This window comes from Eptatretus burgeri, chromosome 14 (genome assembly GCF_056783735.1).
Source record: "Eptatretus burgeri isolate ZD-2024b chromosome 14, Ebu_testis_v1, whole genome shotgun sequence".
Lineage (NCBI taxonomy): Eukaryota > Metazoa > Chordata > Myxini > Myxiniformes > Myxinidae > Eptatretus > Eptatretus burgeri.
The window spans coordinates 20622057-20633644 of NC_140974.1; the positions used below are offsets into that span (position 1 = coordinate 20622057).

The 11588-nt window shown below is 43.3% G+C and overlaps 2 protein-coding genes and 1 non-coding gene across 3 annotated transcripts in view; 2 read left to right on the forward strand and 1 right to left on the reverse strand.

Annotated features, from left to right (window-relative positions):
* Positions 1 to 2004, reverse strand: part of HSD17B8 (hydroxysteroid 17-beta dehydrogenase 8) — a 68956-nt gene extending 66952 nt beyond the window's left edge. Inside the window, exon 1 of the mRNA XM_085853913.1 lies at positions 1939 to 2004. The gene's annotated coding sequence lies outside the window, so the exon portion shown is untranslated. The remainder of the gene's footprint in view (positions 1 to 1938) is intronic.
* Positions 2002 to 9141, forward strand: RPL12 (ribosomal protein L12). Its single transcript, XM_085853914.1, has 7 exons — positions 2002 to 2195; positions 2390 to 2463; positions 4300 to 4398; positions 4566 to 4647; positions 6475 to 6561; positions 8582 to 8694; positions 9083 to 9141. The coding sequence occupies exons 1-7, from the start codon at positions 2159 to 2161 to the stop codon at positions 9086 to 9088; spliced, it is 498 nt and encodes a 165-aa protein (XP_085710040.1). The 5' UTR covers positions 2002 to 2158; the 3' UTR covers positions 9089 to 9141.
* Positions 8351 to 8409, forward strand: LOC147012755 (small nucleolar RNA SNORD61). Its single transcript, XR_015051439.1, has one exon. It is a non-coding gene; the product is annotated as a small nucleolar RNA SNORD61 (small nucleolar RNA).
* Positions 9142 to 11588: the final 2447 nt, after the last annotated feature.

Sequence of the window (11588 nt, forward strand, 5' to 3'; positions counted from 1 at the left end):
CTACCTTCTCTAGATACAGCTTTTATTAGACAAGGTCAGAGGTCAAGTTGACAATTTCGTAAGAACCAGTCTATGACTGCTTGTTTTAACATTAGCATTCCTAAAATCAGCAAAAGTTCATCATTATTCAAATAATTCTTATTAAGGGAAATGTTTTTTGCAGACTTGTTGGTTATATTTTGCAGACAAAAATGGCAACAGACTTTACTTGGCAAAACTATTGATGTCTTCGGTCGTTAAACGCAGCATTTTTTTTTTCGTTAAACACAGAATTTTTGTTCCGCTAATTTTTCATCGCTTGGGAAGCGTATTCGGACGACGTATTCAACGCACTAAATAGTTTGAAAATTGTTCAACCTAAAAAATAATTTCCCCCTTGAAATCCGAAAATTTTCCCCCAGGGGGAAATTCCCCCCAGGTTAAGAATTACTGGGTTAGACCTTTAGACCGCTCGGATATTTACACCCATTAGACCTCTTAGATTCCTTTATTCCCTTTAGACCCCTTTTTAGACGTTTTAAGACCTTTTAGACCCCTTTCGACAATTCAGACTATTTAAACATTAACTTATACCCTTTAGACCGCTTCGACCTTTCGATGATTTAGACATTTAATTTGCAATCAATGACGTTTCATTCAGTAAATCCTTCTTTCTTCTTTTTTGAGATCCTCGTGGAGGATCTCTAAGTCTTACTCACGTTGTTCTTCAACTTCTTCTTCTTCTTGTGGACTTTTTTGTTTCACAGCCTACAGTTTTCATCGAAACTTCCTGAAACTTGGCATATATATGTAAAAATTCTCTGCGCAGACGGTAACCATCTCCGATTTTGAAAATTCCTCCTAGAAAAAAAGTTATGACGTCAAAATATCTTCGCTAATGGAAATCGCCTAAAAATTATCTCCGAAACGAGGCAAGCTTTTTGAATTCTGTTTGCAAGAATCGAACAGGGCATTAGCAGAGATGAATTACCGCACATATGATACATCACTATGACGTCGTTCCTATTTTTTGACATTTTTTGTTTCACAACCCAGAGTTTTCATCGGATCTTCGTGAAACTTGCCATGTATATGTATAAAGCCCACACGCAGGCAGTAACCATCTCCGATTTTGGAAATTCTTCCGAGAAAAAAAGTTGATGTCATAATATCGCCGCTAATGGAAATCGCCTATACCATTATCTCCGAAACTAGGCAAGCTGTTTGAATTTTGTTTGTGGGAATCAAGCCGGGCATTAACACAGATAATTTATCGCAAACGTGATACATCACAATGACGTCATATTCGTTTTTATGACGTCATCATTAAGAGAACGAGGATCTTAGCTCATTTGAGCTTGTTTAAACACTGTCGAGGCTCATATGAGAGCAAAGAGGTTCGATTTATTTGCCACACGAAATAAGTCCCGGCGAGGGGTCTGATTGCACTTTGTAGTTTATCCTTGTACTTGTGCCCCTCACAAACAGATGAATATATCGATAACCCCCCGCCTTTTGCTCCAATTATCCGGCTGTTCGATTGATGATATATATGATGTTTATCGAACACCAGAGGGGGAGTTCACTGAACTCGCCGTATCGAGGCCTATCATCACAGTATCAGATGATAATAGGAGTAAAAATCGAAATATATACACCAAGTACCACTCATGTCACGTGATTATAATTAGTACTTGTACGGGATAGCCATTGATAACTAATTATATGCTATGATCAGTCTGACGTAAAAATATATAATTATTTTTGCGTGTCGGCTTCTTCGCCGTTGCCATACGTCATATTATGATGGACTGGATAGCACTTTTTAAAATAATACCAAGGCTTTTTACAACCTGTAACGCAATTATAACCGATCGGTATGACAGCTGAAGACGAAAGGTTTTTGCTCTTTAAACACAAAATAATTTCTAAAAAAAAAAGAAGAAGAAGAAGAAATACTGAGCCGTGCGACGTTTTTCTCCGAGATGAAGTATCGCGAGATCCGATTCTCTCGCGATATCTCAGGACTCGATTTGCGCATGCGCACGAAGAACTTCCTCTTTCCGCACGGCCTGCTCTGAAGAGCGGTCGAGAGTGTTTGGTTCCTGAACGCATCCATTGCCATCGGTGGTCTGCGTAGACCCGGTAGTTGGTGTAATCGTTCAAACCTCACGCAGTTATGCCTCCCAAGTTCGACCCAAGTGAAATAAAGATTGGTAAGCCAGAAATACGATTAAGTGATTGCGTTTCATTGGGTCATGCATATGGCGTTGTCGGCGTTCCCCTGAAATGGTGCGAAGCTTGAACACTTTACCAATTGGGACGGAATCGATTTTTTTTTCCTCTCTCACTTAAAAGGTGCCCATTTGTTTGTGACAGTGGCTTTTACGTCACTTCCGTTGTTTTTCAGTGTATTTGCGGTGTACAGGGGGAGAGGTCGGAGCAACCTCGTCTCTGGCCCCCAAAATTGGTCCCTTGGGTTTGGTGAGTGCACATCTTCCCTCCATGTAAACTTTTGCTTGGTTATATTGTTGCGGGGCCGGGTATCGGTATTGAGCACGACCGCTAGCGGGAGCAGTAGAGTCGTCTCCACCGAACACCCGGAATTTAGGTCGTGACCCTCAGATAAGTCCGAAAGGCACGGGTCCCTTACTGGACCATGAATCGCCAATAATTTGACCGCGTAGGGTAGGATCAATTGCCAAACTTCAATATACCTAAGTACCCACGCGGCAAAGCTACCGGGGAATTCACACCCTCGGCGGACCTTGAGCGGGACGAGCCGTTACCGTGCCTGAACCGTGTGTAACTCGAGCGGATGGTTACCAAGACCCGTCGGTCCAAATGAACAATTTACTGCCTCACTATTTCTCATCACGCACCGTGCTAAGCCAATTAAAGAAATGACAGGGAACGAGCTGGGACATTGAACAATAGGGAAATTTATTACAATAATTGGGGCAGGAAGCACGTAAGGGCAAAGTTATCCGGATATCAGGCAGGCAATATACAGTGAGCAACAGCACTGAACTATTCTACTTAAGAGACAGGGCCCACACACAGACACACCTAAAAGAAACGGACCCTGTCAGGTCTTTATTGAAGGCTTCCAGCTCGAGGAAAGGTGAGCTGGAGGCCAGAGCCTGTGCTTGGACCTGTCCGCCTCGTGCGGTCTTCAACGATCTGGCTCAGTGGCGGGACTCAAACCCACAGCTTTCATGTGGCGTCAAGGACAAAGACACCAGGAGTGGAGCGGCGGATGGCAAAAACAAGCGATGAGGCGACGAGGCAGGCGAAGCAAGTGATTCTCCTCAGGCTCCGACGCCAACACGAACATGAACATGGACACCCTCCAAAGGGAGCCTGGTCTTTTTATCCGCTCCCTGAGCGGGGCGGAGCCTCGGTGTTGGATGCTCTGTGCGCGCTTGGTTGGACAGGGATCAGGTGTGTTGACGTGCTGTTTGCCCCTGATTGGACAGGGATCAGGTGTGTTGACGTGCTGTGAAAACTCCAACTGAACAGCAAGGGGAGCCTGGTAAAGCGCTGGTGGTCGTATGGCAGCTTAGCTGCTGGGGTAGCTATCATTTCTTGAAGCACGACTATGTCGCTGATGCAGTGCCCCTCCACCAGTACACACACTGGAACTGGTACTCATTTCACCGACCTCGGAAGGATGACAGGCTGAGTCAACCCCCTAGTATATTAATTCAGCGGCTGACGGGGCTTGAACTCGGGACCCTAGGATCCCAAGCCGCCACCCTAACCACTGAGCCAACACCAGGTTGGTAAAGCACTAGTTCAGTGGAAGAGTTGTGAATGGGAACGCGCTGTTCGTTCCAACTGAACAGCAAGGGGAGCCTGGTAAAGCGCTAGTTCAGTGGAGGAGTTGTGAATGGGAATGGCAGGGTGGTTGGTTTGTCGGATCTAAGGATTTAAAGACCTGACTATAAAACAACTTCACAGCGCACGTACACTTCATTACCCATTAAACGAGGGACGGGACCCTAACTGGAAACACATACTTACCGATATAACTGATCTATAAGGACTCTGGCTGTTGTGTGCGATAGGTTCCAGATTCGTAACAATATTAACACTCACCAGTTATCACCAAAACGTTCCCAGTTTGGTCAGGGTCAGCGAATGGCCTTTTAATTAATTTATTAATTAATTATCATTTTCACTGTCAGCTCTTCGAGGTGAATGCAAAGTTTTTCCAACTTTACCTGTGATCTCACTAAAGGTGTGCAAGGTTATTTAAATAATTGCGCATGGTTCATGCGAGTTGAACCACCTCTGTTTTTTTTTTTCTCCATTCAGTCTCCAAAGAAAGTTGGGGATGACATCGCGAAGGCGACTGCGGAATGGAAGGGTCTTCGAATCACTGTGAAACTGACCATCCAGAACCGGCAAGCTGCGGTGAGCCATGCATCATTCCACCTGGACTATCTGAGATCTTGCAGACTATCTGAGATCTTGCAGCAGCTACTGTAGATTTTCTAAAGTTTGGAAAGTATTTTTTTTAATTATTATTTATTTATTTGTTGTGGCTGGTCATCAACTGCTTGTTTTAATTATTTTTGCAGATCGAGGTGGTACCTTCTGCTTCCGCACTTATTATCAAATCCTTGAAAGAACCCCCAAGGGACCGGAAGAAGCAGAAAAACAGTGGGTGCAAGAGATGTTGTGAATAAGATGGAGGAACTTGAGACTTTGGCAAGACCAGTGTTGGTCTGCGTCGGCGGACAGTTCGAAATATGAGGTCTTAAATTATTAAAAGTTTATGAAGGATTGCTGACTTCGTCGCAAGCAAAGGAATGCTGACATTTCGGTTGTTAACCCTTTGGAGGAAGAGTAACATTTCCATTTCGAAATTTTCTTGCTCCAATGAAGGACAAACTCCTGAAACATAATCGTTGCTTTGCTTCCCACGGGTATTGTTGGCACCCCTTTGTCAACTTTTAGATGATGAGACCTTCCACAAGATATATGGTGTATGCACAGCTTGGCTGAGGCATTTTCCCTTTTTCCCTCTCATTTTCCCTCAAAGTGAACTGAGCCATGCTGTGCACAATCTGATGTTATGCCAACGTAAAAGGACAGAAACACTAGCTGGCCAGCCAGAGCAAATAATCTCGTCAGCCTTTAATATATGCATTGATGAACAGGTATTGGAACTAATGGAGCTGATGTTGGTCTACGGAGTCTTGACCATGTGCTCGTTTGCTTGTTATGATTTTGGTTAAAAAAATGATTGGAATTGAAGATCAATTCATTTACCTCGACCTACCTGAGTTATTTTCAGTTTGCATGTCACTGCCAATACGGGACTTTCAAAATGACGTATGAATGCCATTAATGATTGCACATGTGCTGTGTGCACGTTTTCAGTGACTCGGTTCTACTTGCCGGACACTTTTAACCTGCCGTTGCTAGTATGAGATCGGTCATTCAAATCGTCTTTTTTTGAAACATTTTCAGCATTTCGATGAAAGCGTGGTTATTCCAACATGGTTCTCTTCCTAAATGCAAATCAAACTCAGGAAAATGAAGGAATACGAGAAATATCTGTGGATGAGCAGTGTCAGGTTCGCATCATTTACTCTTGATATTGTAATCGAGTGCCTGCCGAGGATATGACGCACATACGCACACACACAGATGGCCGCTTCTCATTTTACCAACTGATGCAAAAATTTAATATTATTTACCTTGTGGTCCCAGAGCCAAACAAATATGTATATTTATAATGGCCCTCACAGTCTATGTAGCTCCCACTCCCAGCAGATGCCCATTATATAAATCACCGAGTCTGCCATGTTCACACGAGGTAATCACGCAAGGTTCAAAGCCCACTCGCTTGCAGGAATGGTAGAAAGTTTGGGTAGAACATGCTCGTCTATGAACCTTTGGGCCTTGCACCAGTCCACACCATCGGGAGTTTGTAGTAAGGGGGGCTGCAAGCTATCAGCTTTTTGGGTGAGTTCAGAAAGTTCTCCAACTCTTTTCTGTACAGAGGCACACCCCTTTCTCGCAGGTATGTTTCCAAGTATTTTTTTTGGCATTTAGAGGCTTTGTGAGCCATTTTAGGGAACGCTCCTTGTTTGGCACACACAGTTATGTTATCCCAAACACCGCCATTTCCTGGGGTTTCTACGCATGCACATCGAGCATTCTGGGGCGGATTAGTTGTGGATTCATTTAGGCGGATTAGGCGGATTCATTTCAAAAGTTGTGTATTGTGCAATGAGTTCTATGTTAAAGGTACCCTTCATGCAAACGTGCTGGTTGTTTGTAAGGCAATCATGCGTTGATAGCCCTGTCATAATTTAGGTGTTGGTGCTAATTGAGGAAGATCTCATTGGCTTGGTGTGTGTGTGTGTGTGTGTGTGTGTGTGTGTGTGTGTGTGTGTGTGTGTGTGTGTGTGTGTGTGTGTGTGTGTGTGTGTGTGTGTGTGTGTGTGTGTGTGTGTGTGTGTGTGCGTTTGAACGCAGTCAAACACAACGGCAACGTTTTGTTGAGCGATATCTTTGAAGTTGCAAGAATCATGAGGAAGCGCTCGCTCGCCCGAGAGTTCAAAGGTTAGTGATCCTGTGACTTGAAGTCTTCTGCCATTTGAGTTTAATTAGTGTTGTGACATTGTGGTTAGAAGAATCCATGATGTGTTCTTGATCGTCTTTTAAGAAAAGGAAAAGTTTGTCAGCCTTGTTGGCAATCACCATTTTTATTTGTTTATTTCTTTTTTAAATACTGTACTTGGTCAAGGCTCATGGAAGAGCTGAGACACGGAACAAATTAGGACACAACAACACAAGGGGAAAAGCTAACAGCAGGGTGGAGGGAGAAAGTCAACGGAGACTGCCAAACAAGGAATACAAGTAACGGTGAGGTGTAGGGGAGAATGCAATGGACGGACAAGTTTGATGCATATGCAACATTTTGGGAGGGGTTGGGGTGGTATAACAGGTGTAGAAAAGATCATGGTTTTGGATGGGGGATGACGAGATGGTGGTGAACAGCTGACTTGAAGACCTGGAGGTAAGAATAGGATTAAAGAGATTGTGGAAGGTGGTTCCACAGGTGGGGAAAAAAGAGGAATAAATGAGGGGAGGTGGGCAGTGACACTGGATTTAGGCAGTTTCATTGGGATGGGTTTGCTGGTGGACCACATGCATCTTGCAGATACCTGGGGGATGGACAAATCGTGGAGCGGGCAGAGGGTGCAAGACTATAAATGAGGTGGAAATGAGCCTTTGTTTCCACGGCATCAAGCGGAGCAATATGTGAGGCAGAGGTGGAGAGCAATACTCCCATCACGCTGCTGATGAAAGCCTTGTAGGTGGATAAGAGTTCAGGTGTGTGAAGGAAGGACTTTGCTCAATGCCCAGTCGGCATCTGCTCTGTAGGCCAACTTTTAAACGTGGTTTGCCCAAGAGAGATCACGGCTAAGTGAAACACAAGAGTTTGAGTGACTGAACCTCTTCGAGAGGGTTGTTGAGAAATTAGTTGGGAGAGTGAGGTGAATGACTCAACATCACTTTAGGTTGTAGTCTTAACAACTTCAGGAAGTTTTATTGAAGAATGCCTCGTTCTTTTTGAAAATATATTCCAATTTTTCTTCCTCTGTAATCGAATTTCATTAACGCATTGTGCGTTCCTCGTATTTGATATGAGAGTGATGATTGGTTGTTGCACATTTTGCTATTTTACTTTTTAAATTGATATTTGTGCAAAGCCTTGTAAGAAAAAAACAAACAAACAAACAAGGAAGTATTTGTAGAGCAAAATTATGATTGAGCAGATAGCTTAGACTGAGAGGAAGTACACTCACCCTTGAGCTTGACTCGGTATTTCACGGGGAGGCATCAATGTGTGTGCTGTCCAGCGGAGGGACATTAAGCTGGAGGACCACATCTATTAACACTTCGGGCATTCGTGAACATTAAAAAAAAGCAAAAACTTTACACTGTCTTTCGTGTCCAGCAGGCGAGTTATTACCGGTACCCTGAACAAATTACGAATTTCTGCCACCTTTACTCGACCATCGAACTTCGACAGCCGGTTCTAGAAACCTTTGGGTTAGAACTTTCCCCAAATCCCCCCACCCCAGCTTGACCCCATAGTAAGGTGGCACTATTTGGTGTTTTGAATATGAGCATGAGGCCTACAGAGGATAGACATACATACATATGGAGAGAAACTTACCTGTTTCCACACAATTATTATCCTTTAAAAATCATACACAAAGATCATGGATGAAGTTCTTCTTGGCGGTCAACCCCTTTTATAACGACCTTTTTGCCGAATGCCAATCGCTTGCATGAGCTCTGGTTTTGACCTTGTGACACGCTGCGTAAGGATGACAGGCGTGCTATGATGAATTTACAAAACTGATGAAGCTGATGGTTTCTCTAAGAAGTTCTGAGCACATTTTCTGGGGAGTAAATGCAGTTAAAGGCTGCAGCATCTGGCACATGTGTGTGATCACATGGCTTTGCGGCAACCATACGGATAATTGGTCGATGTTTTGTAGCTGTTGTACCTTTTGTAAAGATCTTTCTTACGATGGTCATATGCTTGTATGGTTGTGGTTGCACGTAGGAACCGTGAAAGAGATGCTTGGCACAGCTCAATCAGTGGGGTGCACGGTTGACGACCAGCATCCTCATGACATTATCATGGCGATTGACAACGGTGATGTGGACATACCCTCGGTGTGTATTGGTATGATTGAATACAACTGACACTTGTTTGTTGTCCCTGGCAAATATTTGGGTTTTTTTTTACTTGTCCAGGTTTTCGTAGTTGTTTTTTGCATTACATGTTCCACAAAATTGAGGGACATTGCTTTTATAAGACCTGGAGAATATTACCATCAGGATTTCCCTTCTTTCAAGTTGTTAGCCTCGCATGTTCATGAAGGGGTGGGAGAGGTCATTGTAATCGTTCTGTCTGCTTGCCGATCTACTTTTTATTTATTTTTAAATTTTTTTTAAATGTAGACCGTTCATTCGGAGATCGACTAATCTATATAAGAAGGTTCTGTCTTGCTTGGGTGCAGTTGTTCTTTGACCAATCGTTTTTTCTTTTTCTTTTTTTCAGGAATGAAGATGAGTCCCAAACCTGTTTTGAAGAATAATAAAAGAATTACATGAACTCGATTTTGTTTTTGTTTTTTCTGCAAAAACATCATTTGATCCTTTCAACAGTAAAATGTCAATGCAAAACTACGTTTTTAGTGACTAACAGGTAGTTTTCTATTTATCATCATTATACCATACTCTGCCAGTGTTGGTGCTGCCAAATCGATGTTTTGGTTAGGGTTATAGTGGATGGGATCAACATAATGGTGTTTGAGGTATGCTAGCCATTTGTGTGAAGCAAGGAGAAGCAGACACTTCAGGCATTAATCCCATTTAAAATGCCATGTGCTGTGATTGTGACCATCTGATAAGGATGACAGGATGTCCTGTGATGATGTATGAAGCTGATGGTGTCTCTAAGAAGTTCTGAGGAGTAAGTGTAGTTAAAGGCTGCAGCATTGAGCAATCGCACGGCTTTGCGGCTGTTTCACAGCCGTCGTACCTTTTGCCAAGGTCTTTCGAATGATGGTCGTCTGCTTTCATGATTGTGTTTGGGATTGCACATTGGAGCGGGAAAAGAGATGCTTGGTACAGCTCAGTCATTGGGCTACACAGTTTACGGCCAGTATCCTCATGACGTTATCGAGTTCAAGCGACAGTAGTGATGTGAACATATACATTGATGAATTGTCCTGAATGTGAAACATTACACAAGGATGATGGTGTAAAGGTTGAGCAAGATTGAAACCCAAATTCGATAGCTAGTGTAGTAGATAGTAGAAAAATCGTGCAAATTATGATACAAGCATCAAATTTGGCATTTCTGTTCTGCAGGGCTTTCTAATCAAATCTGCCCGATTGGCCATTTGAAAATCCAAATTTTGAAAAATTTGAAAAAAAACATTTTTCTCAAAAAAATTTGAAGTCACAGCTGGCTGAAATTCTTGAAGCGCAAGTGAACATCCCAGACAGAGAACCAAGGGGAGGTGCAGTCATCATTGATGGCTCAGCACTTATCAATGCCCGACCTCCACGCACTTCAAAGATATTTGATGACTATAGTAAAGAAGACATCATCACAAAGGTGGAATCCTATGGTGCCAGGTACGAGAGGGTGGACGTAGTGTTTGATGTGTACAAGAAGTCAAGTCTGAAGTCCGAGGCAAGGTCGAAAAGGGGGCAAGGAATCAGAAGAAGAGTGACAGGAACCAGTAAGACCCCAAGTAACTGGAGAAGCTTTCTTCGAGATGACAGCAACAAGACTGAGCTGTTTCACTTCCTTGCGGAAAAGATGTGTGAAGCACAGACGACAAGCACAGTCATTGTCACAAAAGGAAAAGATGCCATTAGCAACACAAAGAAGTCACTGGATGCTGTGTCTCCATGTTGTCATGAAGAAGCTGACACTCGAATATTTGTACACGCCAGGGATGCACCGACGGATGGTGGCAAGTCCATTATCATTAAGGCTAATGACATGGACGTACTAGTCATAGCAATATCTGTACTGCCATCCTTACAGGAACTAGGTCTTGAGAACATGTGGATTGCCTTTGGCCAAGGAGCCAAGGCACGATGGATTCCAGTCCATGAGGTAGTTTCTGCAATAGGGACTGAGAAAGCTGGAGGGATCCTACACTTCCATGCGTTCACGGGATGTGACGTCGTGTCTGCCTTCGGCGGTAAAGGGAAGAAAACTGCATGGCAGACTTGGAACGTCTTTGATGATGTTTCTGAAACATTCACCAATCTCAGCCAGCATCCAACATTGATTCGTGATCTTGACTTGAAGTTTTTTTTTTTTTTTTCAAATTTTTCAAAATTTGGATTTTCAAATGGCCAATCAGGCAGATTTGATTAGAATCCCCTGGAGAACAAATGTGCCAAATTTGATGTTTGTATCATCATTTGCACGATTCCTCTCAAAAATTGCTGTTATCTGCCTCACTATAGACATTGATATCGAACACATAACCAAGTTTCATCAAGATCGGATCAAAGTCCACGGAGTTATGCTCTGGACAGACACAGATATAACGAATATAGTGGTCACTGGCTGGCGCTCATGAACCAATTACCGTAGATAGGTACCTGGAAGTTATGGAGATAAAGTTGTGTGGGGATGTTGATAAGACTTGTAGGTAGTTTGACTATTGATAGGTGATTGTGTACGGAGTGTTTTTGGTGGGGGTCTTGTTAAGGGGGTTGTGTGGTCGATGTGTGTTTTTAACCAAGCTCATGCACCCTCTTTGAGGGGAAGAAGAAAAACGAAATTCAAAAACTTAAAAATAAATCGATATTAAGTTTTTTTTTTTTGCCTTTTCTTCTCTGGATCTTGTGTTCATGGGTTGTTGTGGTGTTCACGGGTTGGTGTGGTGTTCACGGGTTGGTGTGGTGTTCACGGGTTCGTGTGGTGTTCACGGGTTCGTGTGGTGTTCACGGGTTCGTGTGGTGTTCACGGGTTGGTGCGGTGTTCACGGGTTGGAGTGGTGTTCACGGGTTGGTGTGGTGTTCACGGGTTGGTG

Excerpts from the sequence above, each read along its gene's own strand:
- RPL12 (XM_085853914.1), top strand. The coding sequence starts at position 2,159 with ATGCCTCCCAAGTTCGACCCAAGTGAAATAAAGATTG. Across the intron at positions 2,464-4,299 it reads AAATTGGTCCCTTGGGTTTG|TCTCCAAAGAAAGTTGGGGA; the intron begins GTGAGTGCACAT and ends TTCTCCATTCAG. Across the intron at positions 6,562-8,581 it reads GCTCGCCCGAGAGTTCAAAG|GAACCGTGAAAGAGATGCTT; the intron begins GTTAGTGATCCT and ends GGTTGCACGTAG.